At 39.7% G+C, this 25535-nt stretch overlaps 1 protein-coding gene across 3 annotated transcripts in view; it reads left to right on the top strand.

Moving 5' to 3' along the window:
• samd4a (sterile alpha motif domain containing 4A) overlaps positions 1–25535 on the top strand; it is a 196060-nt gene that overhangs the window by 69735 nt on the left and 100790 nt on the right. For all 3 annotated transcript variants that reach the window (XM_061975059.1, XM_061975060.1, XM_061975061.2), the window contains exon 3: positions 5198–5767. In XM_061975059.1, coding sequence (XP_061831043.1) covers positions 5198–5767 — 570 coding nt within the window. The remainder of the gene's footprint in view (positions 1–5197; positions 5768–25535) is intronic.

The following is a 25535-nucleotide window of genomic DNA, read 5'->3' as shown; positions in this document are numbered from 1 at the left end:
GTGTAAAATAATCAAGTTTAATCTCGCAAATTTCCGTGCAATTCGAAATGAAATGTCAACTGAAGCTGCAAAATTGTATTTGCATTCGATGTATTTCAGCCTCTTCAACTATTGCCTTACCAGCTGGTCTCAGGCTGGTCAGAGTTAAAAAAACAAACATTGGAAATCTTGTACAAACAAGCAATTAAGATTATGGATAAAAAACCTAGGCACTATCATCACTGTGCCATTCCAAAAAAATACAATATTTTAAACTGGGACAGTCTTCACAAATTTGCAGACTTAAAACTGACCTATAAAGTACTGCATGAATTGGCTCCAGATCCTCTGGCAGAGTTCATCAGCCAAAGAAACAGCTGTGAGCGTGTCACTGGAGGCTCTGTCAGAGGTGACTGTTATATTCCTTTGCGCAGGAGCACGTTCAGCAAGTTGGCCTGGTCAGTAAGGAGCGCAAATGTGTGGAACTCAGTACCTGAGGAGGTTAAACTGGTCACAACTTACAAGGCATTCACAAAAAAATTTAAAATGTGGCTTATGAACGCCTACAGCTGCCAGCACTAAAAGATGAGCCTGTTTTGATGCTAAGATAAATGTAATGTTGTGATGTTGTATTTTATTTTTTATCATATTGTATATGTATGTATTTTTTACATCATGGCCAGGGGACAACAGATGCAAATTAGCCTTCTGGCTAATTCTGGCTTTTTTAACCATGTGTAATAGAATAGAATATAATAGAAAGTACTTTATTGATCCCTGGGGGAAATTCAGCACCACAGTTCGCTCAAAATAGACAATAATAATAATAAATAATATGAATAATATAATATATATAATATATTATATATATAATATATGAATAATATAGGGGGCGGCGTGGCGCAGTGGAAGAATGGCCGTGCGCGACCCGAGGGTCCCTGGTTCAATCCCCACCTAGTACCAACCTCGTCATGTCCGTTGTGTCCTGAGCAAGACACTTCACCCTTGCTCCTGATGGCTGCTGGTTAGCGCCTTGCATGGCAGCTCCCCCCATCAGTGTGTGAATGTGTGTGTGAATGGGTAAATGTGGAAGTAGTGTCAAAGCGCTTTTAGTACCTTGAAGGTAGAAAAGCGCTATACAAGTACAACCCATTTATCATTTAATATAAATATATTCTACATATATTCTACATTTAAGTGCAGTCAAGAAGGAACATATGCATTATACAGTCTGACGGCTGTCAGTATGAAGGACCGCCTGTGTTGTTCCGTGTTGCATTTTGGGAGTCTGAGCCTTCCACTGAACGTGTTCATTCTCTCCGCAAGGTCCGAGTGTAGTGGGTGGGAGGTGTTGTCCATAATGGCTAGGAATTTTGCTAGACTTCTCCTCTGTGACACCACCGCCAGAGAGTCTAGCTCCACACCCACCACGTTACTGGCCTTCTCTACCAACTTGTCCAGTCTGTTTGCGTCCCTCGCTCTCAGCCCGCTGCCCCAGCAGGCCACGGCGTACAAGAAGGCGCCCGCCACCACCGACTCGTAGAACGTCTTCAACATCTTTGTACAGACGTTGAAGGATCCTAGCCTCCTGAAGAAGTAGAGGCGGCTATGTCCCTTCTTGTAGAGTGCCTCAGCGTGTTTTGACCCATTCAGCTTGTTGTCGATGTGTACACCGAGGTATTTATAATCCTCAACCATGTCCACATCGACCCCCCTGATGGAAACAGGGGTCGCCGGAGTACTCCTCCTCCTTCCCAGGTCCACAACCAGCTCCTTGGTCTTCATCACATTGAGCTGGAGGTGGTTCTTTCCACACCATGTGACAAAGTCCTCCACCAGTGCCCTGTATTCCTCATCATCACCTTCCTCAATACACCCCACTATCGCAGAGTCATCAGAAAACTTCTGAAGGTGGCAGGACTCTGAGTGATAGTGGAAATCTGTGGTGTAGATGGTGAAGAGGAAGGGGGAGAGGACTGTGCCCTGCGGGGCCCCGGTGTTGCTGACCAGCCTTTCAGACACACAGTCCTGCAGTCGCACGTACTGTGGTCTGTCAGTCAGGTAATCAACAACCCAGGACACCAAGGTGGCCTCCACCTGCATCGTCTCCAACTTCACACCCAGTAGTCCAGGCCGTATGGTATCGAAAGCACTGGAGAAGTCAAAAAACATGACCCTCACACTGCTCGCAGGCTTGTCTAGGTGGGTGTGGGCTCGGTTCAGCAGGTAGATGACTGCGTTCTCCACTCCCAGTCGGGGCTGATAGGCGAATTGGAGTGGGTCCAGGTGGGGCTTGACTGTAGGGCGGAGTTGTTCCAGGACCAACCTCTCCATCGTCTTCATGATATGGGAGGTTAGAGCCACCGGCCTGTAGTCCTTCGACGTGCTGGGTCGCGTGTAGTCATGTGTTTTATGAAATTGCATTGTCCCCTTTGAAATAAACGAATCTATTCTAAAATATGTATTTTTGTGCTGATGATGTAGTGGATTGATATCGGTATTGGCCAATACTCAAGGCTGCAATATCGGATGTATCGTATCAGAAGTGAAAAAGTTGCATCGGGACACTCCTATTTATTACTGTCATTTTGGCATTGGTGGAAAAGGCATAATAGCTGTGAACCAGCATGAAATCCATGGCAAAATCTGTGTCCTTTTTGAGATCATGTGTGACAGTTGCCAGAAAATTCAATAGCCAATAATATTCCAATGAAAATCCAGTTAGACTTGGTTATTATTATTATTAATATATTTGTTGTTTTTTTCAATGTCTACTCAGTGGTTTAATTTCAAAGTAGACTCAATTACTTTAGCATAGACATGGACTTGCATTAAATATTACAAGTTTGTCTTACATTTGTGCTTTTTCTATTTTCCTGACACTATCTGGTGACTTAACCCTGTTCTACACATTAGGACTTATCTGTGTCAGTAGGCCTTATGCTGGATGACATATTGTCCCAAAAATTATTGCCGATAAACTATATTATTGTCAACATTACTTTGAGACCAAATTAAGCACTAATAAGAAAAACTAATAATAACAATGCAAGTAACTCTTTCAAACACAATACACTTTTATTTCTCATGAGTGTTTTTACCATTGTAATTTCAAGGTCAATAAAATACATTTTCATAAATAGCGCCCCCCGCGACCCCAAAAGGGAATAAGCGGTAGAAAATGGATGGATGGTAAAGAAACAAAAATAAATTGGGCTCTCAATCTCTGTTAGCAAAAATTGCACTTAAATACAGTTGCAGTTTTTTTCCCTTGTTGAAAAAACTGGGTTAGGTGGTGTTGTTTTTTTGCCCGTCGGTCAACGTAAATTTGACATGTTTGCTCGTTCGTCCGCGATGATAGAGTAATCTTGCTAATTCGGATTAATGCTGAAATAATCGTACAACTGGACATTTGCTTTGCAATCATCCTTTTTCCTCCAAATAACGAGTGTCTGACATTGTCGGTAGCTAGCAGTCCTGCCAACAATCAGACACAAAAATTGTGGATGACTGACAAGAGGGTTTACTCCCTTCATTTTAAACTGCTTTTGAACAAATACTTTCAGGTGCTGAGAGCAAAAAGAGTGAAACATTTTGCACCCTGTTCGGAAGCAAGAGACAAAGAAAGAAAACACACAGTGGCAATTTATCAAAAAAGTTTTAATTTATTATTTGATTAATTGACATTTATTATCGGCCCAGGCCTACGTGTCAGACGAATGAGGCACAATTGTGGGAAAACTCCTCCACCATATATCAGGTGAGGGACAAAGTGTTTGGACATTCCTTGGTTACTGAAGGCACAGAAAATAAAACAACATGGATGCCTGCTAGCCACATAGGCACTTTGCTTAGAAGGCTGCTACAGTGCTAGTTTTCTAAGGATAAAGTCATTGTGTAAATCACAAACTCTAGATTTATTTGGAGAAAAGTAGGCTACTTTTTAATGTGCTGCTTGTGCCAATTTTGGGAAGTCATAACTTCAATCATCAAGTTAAATTAGTTGTTTTTTTTCAAACCACTTCTTTCTCTGTTTGTCACTGCAAGTATAATTGGGTACATTTTCTGTCCTCTTGTTTATCCAAGTTTTTGACCCAGGAACTCAATGACTACTCTCGAGTGTTAATGCATACTGCATGGCTCTCATAGCAAACTATGAGAGCAACTGCTCTAAGGGAAACGCCTTGGCGTTTCAAACATGGCAGGAGAGGTCAATTAGTCTGAAGTAGTGTTGTTCTGATACCAGCATTATGGGACAGATACCTACCAATGTGTATTTCGATACTTTTCGAAATCAAGGGGAACACATAATAATTACATTTTTGGCTTTATTTTAACAGAAACTCTTATGATAAACCTAGATTGATTACATATAGCCTGCCATGATCTGGGACTTCATTGTCAATGATTAAATACTAACCAAGTGTATTCGATTACCACTCTTGGTCTGGGCTTCAAGACAAATACAATTACTAAAAATATTAAACACTACTGAAGCTAAAACTACACAGATAAGACATTTAACAAGTAAAGCACACACTGTTAAAGATAAAACACAGTTTGTAGAAAGGAGTTTTATGAAATTCAGTACGTTCACTTGCATTAGGCTGTTTTAACTGCTCTTAGAGATGTAACCATTAACGGTATTGTAGATGACCACTGTAAAACTTCCAACAGTTAGTATGATCGTTTAAAGTAACCAAAAAAATGTGATTGATAGCCGTACTTTGATTAACTCACGGACGTAGTGCTAGCTCCATAGCTAGCTTAAATGTTAACATTAATACAAGACACATTAACGTCTTTCCACATTAGGAAACAACATACTACAAGCTAAACTTGTACAAACACATTTCTGTCTGAGCAACTAAGATATTCAATTGTGCACATTGAACCTACAGGCCGTGCGCTCTTAGAAAAGAGAGACTGATCTATACTCGAGGAATTTGACACAAGGTGATTTTTTTTTTTACAACTTTATTAATAAGACTAAGCTGTCTACAACAGTAAGTGAATTTGGGTGATGTCACATAAACCAATCAATCATCAATCAATCACAAATGTCTCAAAGGGCTGCACAAGCCACAACAACATCCTGGGCTCAGATCCCACATCAGGGCAAGAAAAATCTCAACCCAATGGGGACATCGAGATACCTTTAAGGGACCCCAGATGTATTGGCGTAACAATCTTTTTCCTGCTTTCTTTTTCTCCACAGAGGCCATCAGCCAGTGGCAAGGCGAGACAAAAGAACATGTCATCTCACTTGTCCTCACCCATTTGCCACTACTCAAACCAGGCAACGTAGAAGCCAAAGGCGAGTACATGCGCCTGCTACCGCGCATCCTTGCTCACACTATTGAGCATGGCCGTCACCTGGAAGAGTCTCGCCAACTCTTATCGTATGCCCTCATCCACCCTGCCACCTCCCTAGAGGACCGTGCCGCATTGGCTCTGTGGCTCAACCACCTGGAGGAGAGGGCCGCTGCAAGGGGAGACTCACTGGAAAGGCCATCTCCGCATAATCGTCAATCCACTCCACCGTCCACCCTTACATCATCAGGATCCTCCACCAACAGCTCGTCTTCAGTTAACCTGTACTCTTCGCACCACCACCAGCGCTATGGGTCAGACGATCGCCTAAATGGGTGGCAGAACTCCAGGGATTCAGGATTGGGTGGAGGCTGGCAACAGCAGGGATGTGAGAATGGACACCTGCCTCTTTACCCATCATCCTCTGTACCAGCAACCATCAACACAGTTGGAACTGGTGGAAGTAGTAACGCAAGTAAGTGAAGTCCTCTTTCTTTGCTATCAGTTGAACTATTTGCTTTTACTCTGCTTGTCCATTCCGGTTGTAATGCTTTGGTTGAGAGCTGTCTCCACGTTCGTACAGAGTAGGTTTATTTCCAACATGCTATATGAACACATTTTCTTTGTTCCTAAACTATAATTATACTCCCTAAAGTCACAGGGTAATGTATTTGTCCTTGTTCTACCAGACCCCTTGTTAGGAGTGTAGAGCTTTAAATCCAGCCAATTCAGAGTAACGGTGGGGTTTCTTGTTCGGTAGACCTCTACATTGTTTAATGAGTCAAGTAGTCAACATAACAGATTACCCCCTATTGGTTTTGATGACTTTAGTTCGACTACTGGTGAGAGGAGTACACCAAGGACTGGTTGACAGCCAATCACATAGTAAAATAATTTGTAACGTGAAAACAAAATCAAAAACAAAATCAACTCTAAAAAATAAAAATTGTATGCCAAATCGCAATATTAGTGGGGAAAATTGTAGGTACAAGTTGATATTCTGCTATTGTATTGCTATAATGAGCAGCAGAGGATTTTGAATTATAACTTCCATTAGATGCTCCTAGAGTGCAACTATACCTATAGGTAGTCTCTGTATTTGTCAGCCAGACATGCAACTAGTTACCAAATACTACATTATAGCCCTTGAGTCTTTTCGAAAAGGCTCGCGGTTTTGCAATGCTTTGTGGGGCCACAATAGCCAATTATGGTGGCCAAAGGTTTTGTTTACATGGCTGTACTGTACCTGCGATATTGTAAGAGAGAGCAACAAACTGGATTAAAATGGATCATAAAGAATAAAAAATAAATAAATGGACCGTATTGAGACAAACTGTACTCTATTCCAAAGGCAAGCTACCTTGAAAAATTACGAAAAAATGGTGGAATTGATCCATATGAGCAAGTCCAATAGACGAGATTTAAAGAAGCTGCCGCTATTGTCGAAGCCAAACTTATTCATGCCTCGTCAACAAGTCTGTTTTTATACCAGTGAAGAATTTCAATATGCAAAGTCTTTTAAGGCTCATTGTCCGTTCAATTTGCACGCAATCTTCGGCTTTCATCTCTTATGTGTCTGAGATGGAGTGAGGGTGCCCGGCGTCATAAGGTTTCTCTGAAAAAATAAGCCCATTATTACTTTTAATACTTTGATCACTGTACTACTGCCCCAAAAATAATACATTTGTGTGCTTACTCATGACTAAAAGTAAACTGACAGCATGTTTTTTCCAAAATACTGAATGTTGTTTGTAGCTAGCAGCTAGCTGGGCTAATGCTAACAGCCTACTTAAATGCTACATCTGAAACAGAAACAAAAACTTGCTTCAATTCAAACGTACCAGACTAAAAATGCTGTAAACACACCAACATGAACCAGGTCATGTTGTAAAATGTAACTTAGATATTGGGTTTCACTATGTAAAGCGCTTTGAGTCACTAGAGAAAAGCGCTATATAAATATAATTCACTTCACTTCACTTAAAAGGGATGATTGATTGTCTCCTGGCTGCCATCCAACTCAGGTTAGCTCACTAACCTGAGTTTCTTGGCTTTGCTTTCACGTTATAAATGAGAAAAATCTCACCAAATCCTTTTTTTCCCTGAAGTGATTAATGATGTTGCATGTTTGCGCCATGTTTTGAACTTGTTAAAGAAAAAAACCAACAACTTTAGCACAAAATCTCACATTTAGCAGAAGCCCGCCAGACCCACAATGCATTGCGTTTACTATGTCATACATTCAAGCCCTATCTACCTTCCTTGTAGCATTATGATGGTTGTGATCTGTAAAAATTAACATATAGCTGCGTCCACTTCTACTTCTCTTTAGAAGAAGATACAATAAGCATGATTTACATATGAACCCCATCAATATTTTGAGTTTTTATTAAATGTTGGAATCACCTCACGATTCGATCCGATTCCAAATCTTGGGGTGACTATTTGATTCAGAATAAATTATTGTAATTTATTATTTGGTACAGTAATTTTAATAAAAACTTTTCAAATTATCAGGTTACAGGTTACAAAGCCACCTTTTGATAGTTGCTGACGTATATACGCAGCGAGTAAGGATGGAGATGGACTAATAACGTCTTTTAAATAATTTATTCTTAAAAGAATACATTAAAGAAACATTTTGAATAAATACATAGATTTTTGAAAATTAGGAATCAATTTAAAATCAGAATAGATAACCCTTATTTTGGTTGCTGACTCGCTTGTCTGCACACAGCATGTAATTAATTCTACAAACAACTTTTAAAGCAATTACTGTTTTTGTCAGAACTTCTTAAGCTAGCTACAGCGTGTGTAACAATGCAGTGTTAAGGCTGGCCTGTTGAAACTGAACGTAACTATGGTTAGAGCAGGATATTTCCAGACAAGAATGCAAGAGCTCTCTCTGTTTTTTTCTTTCTGGTACATGAAAGAAACAGCTGAGGTTTATAAATAAATACATATTTAAAACTATGCTGGCAGCCACAAGAAATATCATCTTGTATTTTTGACTGCTAACAGGCTTAGACCTTCACATAAGATCTAAGGGTTTCAAAACTCATGAACCCAGGTTGCCTTTACTCAATGTATTTGGGGAAATTAGCAGAGGTGGGACCAAGTCATTGTTTTGCAAGTCACAAGTAAGTCTCAAGTCTTTGCCCTCAAGTCCGAGTCAAGTCCCGAGTCAAGACAGGCAAGCCCCGAGTCAAGTCCAAAGTCAAGACTGGAAAGTCTCAAGTCAAGTCCTAAGTCCTGCATTTTGAGTTTCGAGTCCTTTCAAGTCCTTTTAACCACAGACTAATATATTAACACAGATTGTGTATGCTTTTCAAACGCTGTATTTATTTATTAAAACAAGTGCATTTTAAATTGCAGGAAATAAAATTGTGTTGACATTGCACTTTATAATAGCACTATTAACCAGTCATTTTAAACATTAACTCATTCCTTTACAGAACAAACACATTGAAAAATAAAGTGCAAATGTACTTATTTGTACAAAAGTGTTAACATTGAAAAAACATGACATATACGTGAACATAACAAAAAAGTTGTACTTTTTATATGTCAGGGCCCTATGCTGCATTGCATTTGCAAAAGACCAAATTAGCCAAGAGTCTGTCAGTCATTCGTGCACGATGGGGGCGTAGTATGATGCCACCATGGCTGAAAACTCGCTCCACTGGAGCACTGGAGGCAGGCACTGCCAAGACTCTCATGGCCACTCGGAACAGTGAAGGAAGAGTCTTCATGTTCAATGCCCAGAACAAAAGGGGGGAGAGAGTTGTTTTGGGTTGGTGCACTACTTGTAAGTGTATCTTGTGTTTTTTATGTTGATTTAATTAATAAAAAAAAAAAATAAAAAATAAAAATTCTTGTGCGGCCCGATACCAATCGATCCACGGACCAGTACCGGGCCGCGGCCCGGTGGTTGGGGACCACTGAGGTAAACAACCAACAGTATGTCAGAAAGCTAGCTAAAACGGTACACATATTCATAATATAGTATACATTTTAACTGACCTTTATTTTACTATTTTTGTCTTTTTTTAGGTGGCTTAAATACGCGGTGCTGCTGACCGCCGTCTAACGTTACATGTGATATATTGACTAACGTAACCCTGCTTAAAAAAAATCACTGAACAAAAAGTATGAATAAGGTAGTGAACTGCAACAGATTCCCGTGTTTGCAATAACGTTATAACGTTAGCAGTGAGTTTACAGCCTCACTGATTTAACTACACAGCAAATAAAAGTCACGTTACTTAGCCAATAAACGTTATCTTACATTCAAAACTTACCGTTCTTTGTGCAACTTCAAATGCCGGACGAAGTTGGAAGTACGTTGTTGCCTCTCCATCAGTCATTTTGGAACCGCATGTGTTGCATACTGCAAACCGTTTTGTGTTGACCACCTCGTAATTTTTATACCCAAACAAAATTATTTTAGGTATAATTTTTTGTTCACTGGCGTGTGGTTTGGACATGTCTTCTTCGTTGGTTGTCCTGCAATTTGATTGGATGAATGCTGTGTGATGAAAACAAAGTAGATCTAATTTGATTGGCTGTTGTACTGAGAGCACACCAGCTGACACACGCAACGCTGATAGACAAGTACACAATGAAAAATACGGAGCGCTCCCGAATAACTTTTTCATCTTTGGGTTTTGGGGAAAGTAGCAAGTCATGTCAAGTCATGTCAATTCAAAAGGCTCAAGTCCAAGTGAAGTCACAAGTCATTGATGTTAAAGTCTAAGTCGAGTTGCAAGTCTTTTTACATTTTGTCAAGTCGAGTCTAAAGTCATCAAATTCATGACTCGAGTCTGACTCGAATCCAAGTCATGTGACTTGAGTCCACACCTCTGGAAATTAGTACATGTTAAGGGTGGAACAATTCACAAAATCCCCAGTTGGATCTTATGTTCTGTGACGCCGTTTTGGTTCGGTTTAGTGTACATCGTTGTTATTTCTAACACCCCAGAATACAATATATATCCCAATAATCCACCATTACTATTTATGAGTTGTGGTTCTTGCAAAAATATATTTTACAATAAACTGTATATTATTATTGTTATAACTAGTATTTTAAGTTGAGGCATAGTCATTTTTCTAAATATATTTTAGAGATATACTGATCAACATGTTTGGCCTCCGATCCCGATCTGATTTTATTGACCTCATATTGGCCAGGGGTGTGGTGGGGGCGTGAACGGGGCGGTGTCAATAAGATGTCATTGTAAAATTTGCATCATTGGCTATGCTTCAGGTTCTCTTTAATAAGGCTAAAAAATGTTACACATATATTTAAACATAAATATGATTACTTATTAGTATTGACATATCTTTTCATTTTCTTTTTCTTGTATTGTTTTATTTTGTATCGTGTATTTTGCAATTGTTGCTACCTTTTTTGTTACTGCAGTGTAACACAGCTGCACCTTGTACAACCCTGGTTTGTTAACAGATATTAATCTTCCCCTACTTGAATGTGGAATTCAGCTTGGCAAGTAGGTAAACCGTTTAATTAGAGATGGAAAAACATTTAATTTGAAGTTGTTTGTAGTCTCCACAATGAAGTTACTGTAGAACTAAGCACACAAGAAAAGTACTGTACCGTATTTTCCGCACCATAAGGCGCCCTGGGTTATAAGCCGCGCCTTCAATGAACGGCATATTTCAAAACTTTGTCCACCTATAAGCCGCCCCGTGTTGTAAGCCGCATCTAACTGCGCTAAAGGAATGTCAAAAAAACAGTCAAATAGGTCAGTCAAACTTTAATAATATATTAAAACCAGCGTGATGTGGGCGCGCATGCAATCGTATATCAACATGGACGAAGCTGCGTGAAAAAAGCCACCCGGCCTCTTCGCGTAAACTTAAACTTACCTTAACCACTCGCTCATCTTTTCTTCATCCATCCATCCCTTCGAGTTAGCTTTTATGATGACGCCGGCTGGAAAGGTCTCTTTTGGCAAGGTCTTCCTTTTGAATATCACCATGGGTGGAAGTTTCTGGCCATTAGCATGGCAAGCTAGAACCACAGTGAAGGATGACTTCTCATTCCCTGTGGTGCGAATATTCACCGTACGTGCTCCCGTTGTATCCACAGTGCGGTTCACAGGAATATCAGTTGCTGTGAAATAGTAATCCGTGTGCGGATGGAGAGATTGCGTCTTTTCATGAACCGGATCCCTGTCGTTTAGTAGGAGCCATTTTGTGGTCTTTACAGATGTAAACACACAAAGGAAATGAAACGTACCGTACGGTAATATCCGCGCGCTTTTTCTTCTTCTACGCGGGCGGGTGGTTGCTTACAGTAGAAGAAGAAGCGCTTCCTGTTCTATGGGGGCGGGTGCTTACCTTGGCGGTTGCTTGCGTAGAAGAAGAAGCGCTTCCTGTTCTACCGGGAAAAAAGATGGCGGCTGTTTACCGTAGTTACGAGACCGAAACTTTATGAAAATAAATCTTAATATTTATCCATATATAAAGCGCACCGGGTTATAAGGCGCACTGTCAGCTTTTGAGAAAATTTGTGGTTTTTAGGTGCGCCTTATAGTGCGGAAAATACGGTACATTAATATCTACATGAAGTGCACATACATCTAGAAATGATGTTAAATGAACATTACAGTTTAGAATAAACTTTTAAAAAAGCAGTACAACCATACGAGATAGAGGTTGGCTCTTATGCCGCAAGCTTAATGCCAATGTAAAATGGACCAGTCCAATTACAGGCTACTGAAAATTAGCATTGCAATCTTTTCAGTGGTAGTGGCTTTGAAGTTGTATATTTTTAATACCAAGTATACCTTAAATTAGTGACCAGCCCAGCCCCACGCATGCTCCAGACAAACGTCCTTCCTACTTAGGGTGATGGCTGTTGACAAATGATGGAGGCTAATCGCTTGAACTTTAAAAAAGTCTAAATCTCTGTTTTAGCACAGGGGTAAGTAATATTGTAATGTTTTACTTTGATGCTAAAATAAAGTTACAATTTAGGCCGCAAAGTAGTCAAAAGTCCTCAAATATACATAACTCCAAAACACTCTTGTTGACAAGTTGTTCCTCCTCAAAACATGTTGAGATTCAGTTTTAAGCTCCGGCATACTTTTATTTATTCAATTTTTAACTCTTATTATAACAAGTGTCTTTCACGGTGTAATCTTCTTGAACCGCTCAGTAATTGCATTTATTTGCGTTTTTTGTTTTTGTTTGTTTTTTCTGAAGAACATTTGTTTTTGTCACTTGAGTTGCAGGTTTAGCAACAGTAGGCTTTACTTAATCATTTATTTAGAAATAATTCTGTATTTTTTGTTATCTCTTTTAAATACACATGCTCCACCTTTATCATGTTATATTATAATGTATAACAATTACTGTTAAGCTGAATATATTTTTCTCTTCTTTTTAATAAAGACATTTTAAAGCTATAATTATAGAACCGTAACGTGAAACTGTGAAACCGTGATATTTTTTCCAAAGGTTGTCATACCGTCAGAATCTCATACCAGCCCATCCTTCATCTGGAGTGGAGGCAACATATCTGCGGTGTGGACATACTTCAAAATATCCCAGAAAGACCCATAGGCAATGGTAGTAATAATTGGTGTAATAATTAGCCTAATAATTCCTCTCTGTGTTTTGGTTTTAGCCAAGGGTTTAAATTTTGATGCATCCCTAATATATTTAAGTTACATCACAAGGTTACATTTGCACCATTCCTACATTCAAAGGAGTGAGAAGAAGTGAAACTTATATAATCTTACCTCTTCTCCAAGTCTATAACTGATCATTTATTCACACGAAAAGACAACCTGTGTGAAAGAAAGAATGTAATGTAAACATAGGCACACAAGCTTGTGATCATCGAGCTGCTATAAAAAGTGTGTCTGCATTAGTGCTTATAATAACAATATCACTAATACTTGGTTAATATTCAAGTCCCGAAATGTAAATTGAGTATCGTTGGTGCTTTTTGACTGGTTATTTATTGGATTTTATGGGCGAAATAGTAGAGCTCCCTTTGGCTCCGCTGTAAGCGGACCTTTTATTTACGTTTATTTAATAATTAGAATGTATTTGAAAAAAAATCCATCCGTCATCATATCTTTCATAATGATTGTGAATGATGGGCAAAATAAATTAAAAAAAGTGCAATTCCCGTTTAAATAATGACATTTTTTTTTTAAATTGAACCATTTGATACAGAAAAATGTAATGAACTCAATAAATAATAGTACCTTCAAATTGATGAGCAAGTGAGCAACATTAAGTAACATAATATATAAAACATTTTGACCTACTAAACTAAAATAAATAAAACATTTTGTGCTGATTTTTTTGTAAACAAATGAGGCAGTCTAGATTAATGGCTGCAATTAGCACAGCTTTTCGAAGCAGGTTTGAAGTATGATACTGATAAAGCATGTTACCCAGGGTCACACAGGCCCCCCCTGCCATCGTACTGCGCCCCAATATTTGAGAAGAATTTATGTACAGAGTAAACAACTGTCCCTCCTAAATAAGTAACAACACAAGTCTTAGGCTCCAGCTGTGTTAATGTGGTTATGACCATTCTTACTGGAATATTCTTTTCCTATCACATCATCAAGCGGGCTATTGATGGGACCATCCGCTTGACCGCCGCTCAGTTTGAGCTCTCGCCCAATCCACAGCGGAGCATGCCATACATCCTTTCCCTTGTAAGGCAGCCTTTGTGGGAGACTGTATTTAGGGTAAATGGCTAATATTTAGGGAATGGAACATGTAATGTTAGCTGGGCACCTATTTTAAACAGGGCCGAAAATGTCCTATACATAGCGCCAACAGTAAGAGGACCGCGTATAAGATTAGAAAAGAGAGCAACGCAAACCAACGCTCTAATCCTTCACAAATTTATCAACAGTTTATCCACTTTAATTTCTTCCATAATCTTAAAGAATATTGTGTGCTACCAGGGTTATATGTTAACATTTTAACCACAAAGCAGTGGTGCTACCGTACTGAAGTGGTGTTCAGGCAGAAGCTAGTAAGTAGTTGTAGTTGTAGATAGTGCAGTTCATCACTCAGCACACTGGCTAATAATATTATATTACCGTATTTTCCGCACTATAAGGCGCACCGGATTATTAGCCGCACCTTCAATGAATGGCATATTTCATAACTTTGTCCACCAATAAGCCGCCCCGGACTATAAGCCGCGCCTACGCTGCGCTAAAGGGAATGTCAAAAAAACAGTCAGATAGGTCAGTCAAACTTTAATAATATATTAAAAACCAGCGTTCTAACAACTCTGTCCCAAAATGTACGCAAATGTGCAATCACAAACATAGTAAAATTCAAAATAGTGCAGAGCAATAGCAACATAATGTTGCTCGAACGTTAATGTCACAACACACAAAATAAACATAACGCTCACTTTCTGAAGTTATTCTTCATTCATAAATCCCTCGAATTTTTCTCCTTCGGTGTCCGAATTGAAAAGTTGGGCGAATGTCGTCCGGCGCTGCCTCCCTGTCTTAGTGAAGGTGTGTTCGCCTTCGGTCATCCATTGTTCCCACGCAGTTAGCAGTCTAGCTTCGAATGCCCTGTTGACACCAATATCTAGCAGCTGGAGGTCTTTTGTCAATCCACCCGGAATGACGGCGAGTATTGAATTAAGCGCGTAAGCGTGTCTCTTAATGTGATGTTATGAGCTAGCAAATATAACAACTACACTACCCAGCATGCAACAATAGTGACGAGCATGCGCGGTAGCCCTGAGAAGCGTTGTTGTATGCTGAGAGTTAGAATGTGGTTATGAGCACGCTGTGAGTAAACGTTGAGAACTCAGTTAACACGCCTCGTCTGCATTATTTATAATTAGACAGACAACACACTTAATAGGAGCCATTTTGGGGTCTTTACATAAACACACAAATGGAAATGAAACGTCACATATCCCAGCATGCACTGCGTGCTTCTTCTTCTTCCGGGGCGGGTGGTTGCTTACAGTAGAAGAAGAAGCGCTTCCTGTTCTATGGGGGCGGGTGCTTACCTTGGCGGTTGCTTGCGTAGAAGAAGAAGCGCTTCCTGTTCTACCGGGAAAAAAGATGGCGGCTGTTTACCGAAGTTGCGAGATCGAAACTTTATGAAAATGAATCGTAATATTAATCCATATATAAAGCGCACCGGGTTAAAAGCCGCACTGTCAGCTTTTGAGTAAATTTGTGGTTTTTAGGTGCGGCTAATGGTGCGGAAAATACGGTAAATGATATAAAATCCCACGTTAGGTCCTGATAAACTATATGCGCCTAGTTTCTACATGGAACACTTTTTTTTCTCTCTGACATCACTGGCATTTGAGTGACAGACATGTTTACCAATCAGGACTGTTGAGCCTCGCGTTTGTTCGTCTCTCGCTTCAAACAGGTAGTAAATGGCTCTCAGCAACTGAACATGTTTATTTAACAGTAGAATTAACTGAACGCAGTGAGCCCTTATTTCAGTCATTGACAATCTTTGTCTCGGTGGGCGCAGAGCAAAGCGCCAGCTTTACACACACATACAGGAAGTAAGTGCAGACTGGCTCTCTACTCGCGACTCGCCAGTAAGAAGTCAATCAATCAATCAATCTTTATTTATATAGCCCTAAATCACAAGTGTCTCAAAGGGCTGCACAAGCCACAACGACATCCTCGGTACAAAGCCCACATACGGGCAAGGAAAAACTCACCCCAGTGGGACGTCGATGTGAATGACTATGAGAAACCTTGGAGAGGACCGCATATGTGGGTAACCCCCCCCCTCTAGGGGAGACCGAAAGCAATGGATGTCGAGTGGGTCTGACATAATATTGTGAGAGTCCAGTCCATAGTGGATCCAACATAATAGCAAGAGTCCAGTCCATAGTGGGGCCAGCAGGACACCATCCCGAGCGGAGACGGGTCAGCAGCGCAGAGATGTTCCCAGCCGATGCACAGGCGAGCGGTCCACCCCGGGTCCCGACTCTGGACACCCAGCACTTCATCCATGGCCACCGGACCTGTGCCCCCCCCCCCCCCCCCCCTCAAGGAAAAGGGGAGCAGAGGAGAAAAGAAAAGAAACGGCAGATCAACTGGTCTAACAGGGGGGCTATTTAAAGGCTAGAGTATACAAATGAGTTTTAAGATGGGACTTAAATGCTTCTACTGAGGTAGCATCTCTAATTGTTACCGGGAGGGCATTCCATAGTACTGGAGCCCCAATAGAAAACGCTCTATAGCCCGCAGACTTTTTTTGGGCTCTGGGAATCACTAATAAGCCGGAGTTCTTTGAACGCAGATTTCGAACGAAGAAGTGCCGCAAAGTAACAAAAAATTAGTAGGAAAAATATGATTTAAAAAGCCAAATGTCCTGTTGTGGTAATATTTCAGCTTCAAATGGGATGGAAAATACACGCCCATCAACACGGACAAACGGGCGAGAATGTCGTGATCAAGTGATGGTAATTTAAAGACCACATCTGACCTTGTTTTTCCAAATGGGGGAAAAAAAATTATTTTAGGATGTTCAATATTTTTTTAAGTTCAAGTTCTGCTTACAGAAATAAGTTTTGTTTTATGTATTTAGTATAATAGGCTCTAGCTTCTTAACTATACTGTCAATAAAATTAAATTGGAGCAGCAGGTTAACTCCGTTGTACGATCTAGTTTTTATCATCTAAGACTTAGCAAAAATTAAATCACTTTTATCTTTTAACAATTTTGAGGGGGTAATCCATGCTTTTATTTCATCACGTTTGGACTACTGCAACTCCCTCTACGTTGGAATGAACAAGGCCTCAAACGCTCGATATGCTGCTGCTCGCCTTTTAACTGCCACTAAAAAACATGAACACAATACCCCCATTTTAGCATCCCTTCACTGGCTCCCAGTTCATTTTAGAATTCATTTTAAAATATTGTTGTTTGTTTTTTAAGTCTCTTAACGGATTAGCGCCACAATATATGTCAGACCTTTTAAAAAGGTACACCCCCACAAGGTCTCTAAGGTCAGCCGATCAGTTTCTTCTTGTTGTCCCAAAAACCTGTTTAAAATCCAGATGTGATCATGCATTTTCTGCTGTGGCTCCAAAACTTTGGAACAATATCTCTCTTGCTATTCGGTCGGCTCCCTGTTCAATGAGTTTTAAATCATGTTTTAAAACATATTTTTAGTCTTTGGCTTTTAAACCAGCATGAGAGTTGTTTGATTTTAGTCTATTTTATTTTCTCTGATGTATTTTATGTATTTATTATTATTATTTATTATCATTTATTTATTATTTTTATAGTTAAATGTTTTATATTACTGACTCTTCTAGTATATACAGTATGGCTTAACCTCTGTGCAGCACTTTGTGAAACTTCTATTGTTTTTTGAAATGTGCTATATAAATAAAGTGGATTGGATAGGAATAAAATTTAAGTACGAATTAAAATACAGCTTCACCACTGTATTCATATTTTTTACACTTCTTCGTGACTTTAGCTGAAGACTTCTTCTGTTTGTTTGATATTGTCATTACTGCCACTTGTGGTGTAAAAGTGCATTACTAAATGAGTATGAAAATAAAATGATGAGAAAAGCCTTTAAGACCCGAACAATTAAACATGACCTTGTACAACTTGTTAAAGGTCCAACAAGGTTAACTCATATAAGCCAGAGCCAAATTGATCTACTGTTTAGCAATAAGCCAGATAGGATAACAAAATATTTTAACATGCTCACTGGTCTGATCTGATCATAACCTAACACTTGTATCTACAAAGTTACCGAAAAGAAAATACAATCCAACTAAATGTGGACATTTTCAAATTCCCAAAAATTAGCTTCACAATTTCAATGATAAAATTAATGAAATCAACTGGGGTGAATTGGAATGGATGTGGAAACTGATATGTCATATGTTCATCTCTACAATTAACTCAATATTAAAACAATTTCAATCAATCAATCAATCTTTATTTATATAGCCCTAAATCACAAGTGTCTCAAAGGGCTGCACAAGCCACAACGACATCCTCGGTACAAAGCCCACATACGGGCAAGGAAAAACTCACCCCAGTGGGACGTCGATGTGAATGACTATGAGAAACCTTGGAGAGGACCGCATATGTGGGTAACCCCCCCCCCCCCCCCCCCCCCCCCCCCCCCCCCCTCTAGGGGAGACCGAAAGCAATGGATGTCGAGTGGGTCTGACATAATATTGTGAGAGTCCAGTCCATAGTGGATCCAACATAATAGTAAGAGTCCAGTCCATAGTGGGGCCAGCAGGACACCATCCCGAGCGGAGACGGGTCAGCAGCGTAGAGATGTTCCCAGCCGATGCACAGGCGAGCGGTCCACCCCGGGTCCCGACTCTGGACAGCCAGCACTTCATCCATGGCCACCGCCTCAAGGAAAAGGGGAGCAGAGGAGAAAAGAAAAGAAACGGCAGATCAACTGGTCTAACAGGGGGGCTATTTAAAGGCTAGAGTATACAAATGAGTTTTAAGATGGGACTTAAATGCTTCTACTGAGGTAGCATCTCTAATTGTTACCGGGAGGGCATTCCATAGTACTGGAGCCCGAATAGAAAACGCTCTATAGCCCGCAGACTTTTTTTGGGCTCTGGGAATCACTAATAAGCCGGAGTTCTTTGAACGCAGATTTCTTGCCGGGACATATGGTACAATGCAATCGACAAGATAGGACGGAGCTAGACCGTGTAGTATTTTATACGTAAGTAGTAAAACCTTAAAGTCACATCTTAAGTGCACAGGAAGCCAGTGCAGGTGAGCCAGTATAGGCGTAATATGATCAAACTTTCTTGTTCTTGTCAAAAGTCTAGCAGCCGCATTTTGTACCAACTGTAATTTTTTAATGCTAGACATAGGGAGACCCGAAAATAATACGTTACAGTAGTCGAGACGAGACGTAACGAACGCATGAATAATGATCTCAGCGTCACTAGTGGATAAAATAGAACGAATTTTAGCGATATTACAGAGATGAAAGAAGGCCGTTTTAGTAACACTCTTAATGTGTGATTCAAAGGAGAGAGTTGGGTGGAAGATAATACCCAGATTCTTTACTGATTCGCCTTGTGTAATTGTTTGGTTGTCAAATGTTAAGGTGGTATTATTAAATAAATGTCGGTGTTTAGCAGGACCGATAATCAGCATTTCCGTTTTCTTGGCGTTGAGTTGCAAGAAGTTAGCGGACATCCATTGTTTAATTTCATTAAGACACGCCTCCAGCTGACTACAATCCGGCGTGTTGGTCAGCTTTAGGGGCATGTAGAGTTGGGTGTCATCAGCATAACAATGAAAGCTAACACCGTATTTGCGTATGATGTCGCCTAGCGGCAGCATGTAAATACTAAAGAGTGCAGGGCCAAGATCCGAACCCTGAGGAACTCCGCACGTTACCTTAACATAGTCCGAGGTCACATTATTATGGGAGACGCATTGCATCCTGTCAGTAAGATAAGAGTTAAACCACGACAAAGCTAAGTCTGACATACCAATACGTGTTTTGATACGCTCTAATAAAATATTATGATCGACGGTAAATTTAAAAAAGAAACAAAACCTAGACATTAAAAAAAATAAATAAATAAATAAATATTCTCCCATGGATAAACAACCACATATAAAGATTGATGAAAGGCAAAGATTTGGCCTTAAGAGCAGCATTAAAATTGAAACAAGTGAATGATAAGCACAGGTATATGACCCTCAGAATTACAGTAATAACAGAACTAAGAAATGCTAAAGCATCCTTTTTTATAACTAAAATCAAAGAAGGGAAGGGAAACTGTAAAATGCTTTGGGACCAGCTAAAAACAATGACAGGAAAAGACCACAAAATTGCAGACAGTAAATTGCAACTACTGATAAATGGTTGTATATCAGAAGATCCATCGCAAGTTGCGTCTGCATTTAACAAGTATTTTGTTCAGTCTATTAAACCGTTAACATACAGTCCTCCTCCTGACTCTATACAAGATGTACCCTTAAGTTCAACCCATCCTGTGTTTTTTCTAAATGAAGTCTCACAATCAAAGGTGGACAAATTAATAAGTGTACTTAAAAAAACTCCAGATCTAAGGATGCGTATGGAATGGACTCCATACTGTTAAAAACTCACAGAAAGGCACTGTCTGGTCCTATCACCAAAATAATAAATGCATCCTTTAGACAGGCTCTGTGCCTAAGAGACTGGAAGCCAGCCATTGTCACGCCGGTCTTTAAATCAGGAAAACAAATGATGTCACAAACTACAGACCTATTAACATTCTCCCTGTGGTATCAAAGATTGATGAGAGGTGTGACCAGCTATTGGCCCATCTTAACAACTCGCCGTACAGACTACACGCCATGCAGTTTGGCTTTAGAGCCAACCATTCCACCAACTGCCGCTTGGTTTTTTTTGGGGGGGGGGTGTAAAATCCAAGATGGACAAGGAGGGTGTAGTTGGTGCTGTTTTCCTGGAATTAAAGGGGGCATTTGATACCATTAGTCATTATGTTCTGATCTCAAAATTGTCAGGATTTAATTTCTCTCCTGATGTTATACATTAGATGAAGTCTTATTTAGATGATAGAACACAAGCTGTCAGGGTTAAAAAATGAATTTTCCTGTCATCTTGCTAATGACGTAGGTGTGCCACATGGGTTAATTCTGGGGCCACTTTTATTTAGTCTCTACATCAATGACCTGCCATCTGTGTGCTTTGAATGTGAAGTACAAATGTACACAGATGATACTGTGGTCCATGTACATGGGAAGGACAAGCAGGAAGTCGCAAAAACACTCTAAAACCATGGAGTCTGTTTCTAAATGGTTTTACAACTTATGTCTTCATTTAAATGTTAAAAAGACAGTGTATGTTTTTTTACTAAGAAAAAATCCGATTCACCAGATCCTGTGGTGCTTATTGCAGGAGAAAAGATCCGCTTTGTAACTTTGTATAAATACTTGGGAATCATTTTACAGTCACAATTTACGTTTAAAAAGCATGTCAAGAAAGTAATTTGCACGGCTTAACTAAATCTTGCTAATTTTAAGTATATCAGACAGAGTTTGAATACAGACACTGCTAAATTATTTTTTCATACAATGATAATTCCACATTTGTCTTACTGTGTCACCAGCTGGTCTCGTGGCTGTAAGACAACACTGAAACCGATCTGCTCTTTCTATAAGCAGGTTCTGAAAGTCCTGGATATGAAATCTTTTCGTCATCAACACTGTAATATATTAGACAAATATCAGCTACTGAACTGGTCAAATTTGGTAAAATTTCATGATGCTAATGTGGTTTTTAAAATCTTACGTAGTTTGGCCCCACCACCACTTTCTTATTTTGTACATTTGAGCAGAGGACAAACTAGATCTGCCTCCTCAAACAACCTGAAAGTTCCCTTCAGGAAAAGTGCCTTCAGCCAGTCAGCCTTCTCAGTAAGGGCAGTCCAGTTTTGGAACATTATCCCTTCTCATATACGCCAGAGGTGGGACCAAGTCATTGTTTTGCAAATCACAAGTAAGTCTCAAGTCTTTGCCCTCAAGTCCGAGTCAAGTCCCGAGTCAAGACAGGCAAGCCCCGAGTCCTTTCAAGTCCTTTTAACCACAGACTAATATATTAACACAGATTGTGTATGCTTTTCAAACGCTGTATTTATTTATTAAAACAAGTGCATTTTAAATTGCAGGAAAGAAAATTGTGCTGACATTGCACTTTATAATAGCACTATTAACCAGTCATTTTAAACATTAACTCATTCCTTTACAGAACAAACACATTGAAAAATAAAGTGCAAATGTACTTATTTGTACAAAAGTGTTAACATTGAAAAAACATGACATATGGGTTGTACTTGTATAGCGCTTTTCTACCTTCAAGGTACTCAAAGCGCTTTGACACTACTTCCACATTTACCCATTCACACACACATTCACACACTGATGGAGGGAGCTGCCATGCAAGGCGCTAACCAGCACCCATCAGGAGCAAGGGTGAAGTGTCTTGCTCAGGACACAACGGACATGACGAGGTTGGTACTAGGTGGGGATTGAACCAGGGACCCTCGGGTCGCGCACGGCCATCCTTCCACTGCGCCACGCCGTCCCATATACGTGAACATAACAAAAAAGTTGTACTTTTTATATGTCAGGGCCCTATGCTGCATTGCATTTGCAAAAGACCAAATTAGCCAAGAGTCTGTCAGTCATTTGTGCACGATGGGGGCGTAGTATGATGCCACCATGGCTGAAAACTCGCTCCACTGGAGCACTGGAGGCAGGCACTGCCAAGACTCTCATGGCCACTCGGAACAGTGAAGGAAGAGTCTTCATGTTCAATGCCCAGAACAAAAGGGGGGAGAGAGTTGTTTTGGGTTGGTGCACTACTTGTAAGTGTATCTTGTGTTTTTTATGTTGATTTAATTAAAAAAAAAAAAAAAAAAAAAAAAAAATTTCTTGTGCGGCCCGACACCAATCGATCCACGGACCAGTACCGGGCCGCGGCCCGGTGGTTGGGGACCACTGAGGTAAACAACCAACAGTATGTCAGAAAGCTAGCTAAAACGGTACACATATTCATAATATAGTATACATTTTAACTGACCTTTATTTGACTATTTTTGTCTTTTTTTAGGTGGCTAAAATACGCGGTGCTGCTGACTGCCGTCTAACGTTACGTGTGATATATTGACTAACGTAACCCTGCTTAAAAAAAATCACTGAACAAAAAGTATGAATAAGGTAGTGAACTGCAACAGATTCCCGTGTTTGCAATAACGTTATAACGTTAGCAGTGAGTTTACAGCCTCACTGATTTAACTACACAGCAAATAAAAGTCACGTTACTTAGCCAATAAACGTTATCTTACATTCAAAACTTACCGTTCTTTGTGCAACTTCAAATGCCGGACGAAGTTGGAAGTTGTTGCCTCTCCATCAGTAATTTTCGAACCGCATGTGTTGCATACTGCAAACCGTTTTGTGTTGACCACCTCGTAATTTTTATACCCAAACGAAATTATTTTAGGTATCATTTTTTTGTTCACTGGCGTGTGGTTTGGACATGTCTTCTTCCTGCAATTTGATTGGATGAATGCTGTGTGATGAAAACAAAGTAGATCTAATTTGATTGGCTGTTGTACTGAGAGCACACCAGCTGACACACGCAACGCTGATAGACAAGTACACAATGAAAAATACGGAGCGCTCCCGAATAACTTTTTCATCTTTGGGTTTTGGGGAAAGTAGCAAGTCATGTCAAGTCATGTCAATTCAAAAGGCTCAAGTCCAAGTGAAATCACAAGTCATTGATGTTAAAGTCTAAGTCGAGTTGCAAGTCTTTTTACATTTTGTCAAGTCGAGTCTAAAGTCATCAAATTCATGACTCGAGTCTGACTCATGTGACTCGAGTCCACACCTCTGATATACGCTATGTTGATACATTAAGGCAATTCAAAAATATGCCTTAACCATATTCTCATGGTTACTTGAGAATCAGACTTGTGAACATCGTCATTAATGTATTTTATTTTGCTGCTTTGTGCTTCCTGCCTGCTCTCAGTGTAACCACGCCTGTGTGTAATTGTTTGTGGTGCTGTTGAAGCTTAATGTAGAGTGCCTGTGCTGTATGTTGCTATTAATACATTGTTTTACTATTTTAATTAGGCTCTTAATAATTGTTGTTTTAATTGTATATTGTTTGCTCCTGGCAATCTAGATCTTACCCAGGGACTGTGGTTGGAAACTAGCTTTGTAGCTAAAACTTTCGCATTTACAGCAATGTTGATCAATGTGCATTGTCCCTGTTCAAATAAACTAATAAAAAAAAAAACTGAGTACCCCTGCCGCCCATAAGGACCAAAGCTGAGAAACCGATGTTTTTTGGCGACTGGCCCTATTGTTAAACAAACTGCTAATGAAAAAAAAACTTTAAACCATGCTCACTAGCCACAGCTTTAAAAGTGGCCTTCGAAAACCATTTTTGTAGCAACCTGGATAGGTTTTACAATAATGATAACATTTAACAGGGAACTTGTGGTGTTTTCTTACAATTTACTTAAATAAAGTCTTACTACTCACTATTACACGAGGGTTGTCTATTCAAATTTGTGTTGGCCCTTCCCTGCGATAATTACAAAGCAAGAGCTGCTGCTTTGTGTCATACAGCAGCCAAGGGAAGTCCTTTTCCCACCCACTCTGGTTTGTCCCTATTTTTTGTTGCCTGGAGTATTTTCTGTCGCGGAAGTAGTCTGGCTGTCGGCTTCAACACTCGTGCTACCTAGACAAAGGAAGTCAAAACTTTTTTTTTTTACAGCATGTGCTACATGTGCAGCGTTTGCTACTCATTATCTTTTGTCAAATGGGCAACGCTGGTTCATACATGGATGGGTAGATACACCCTAGTATTAAGATACCAAGGAGTTATAATTTGAAAAGGATGGAGGAATTAGGTGTCAATAGTTTTTATTTTATGAATGTTTATTTTATAGACCAGTACAATTGAATTGAGTTGAAATAAATAAACTCAAGATATAATTGAACAACATACTTTTGTTTGTCACAATTCGTTCTTAGACATAAGATTACCGTGATTTATGGTAAATGCGCTTCAAAACACTAGTTGTTTTCGTTGGATTTCTACTAATTAGGGCCCGCATGGCCCATTGTATAAGGACTCCCAAAGGGAGTCCTTATACAATGGGACATAAGGACCTATTGTATTTGTAAGGTTTTATTATTATTCTTTATTCTTCCGCCGCCACATTAAACTGTAATTTGACCCACTTAACATGCTTCAAAACTCACCATATTTGACCCACACATCAGGACCTGCGAAAATTACCTTTTTTAAAAAAAAAACGAACCCCAAAACTCAAAATTGCGCTCTAGCGCCCCCTAGGAAAAAAAACAACTAGACTGCCTATATCTCCCACTAGGAAGATCGGAGAGACATGAAACAAAAACCTGTATGTAGGTCTGACTTAGACCTAGTTTTCATAATTGTATATCATCGGGCAGAAATCAACAGGAAGTTGGCAATTCCCCCTTCAAGACAAAAAAGTACTAAAAACAGTCACTTTTGCCTCTTTGAGCTGTAATTTGACCCCCTTAACATGCTTCAAAACTCACCAAACTGAACACACACATCAGGACTGGCTAAAATTGCGATCTAAAAAAAAACCTAACCCCAAATCTAAAAATTGCGCTCTACTGCAATTTTTTAATAAAACGCAA

Source organism: Nerophis lumbriciformis, linkage group LG15, assembly GCF_033978685.3.
Source record: "Nerophis lumbriciformis linkage group LG15, RoL_Nlum_v2.1, whole genome shotgun sequence".
NCBI classification, from domain to species: Eukaryota; Metazoa; Chordata; class Actinopteri; order Syngnathiformes; family Syngnathidae; genus Nerophis; species Nerophis lumbriciformis.
The sequence above is the reverse complement of the archived record's forward strand: the minus strand, read 5'-3'. Positions and strand labels throughout refer to the sequence as shown.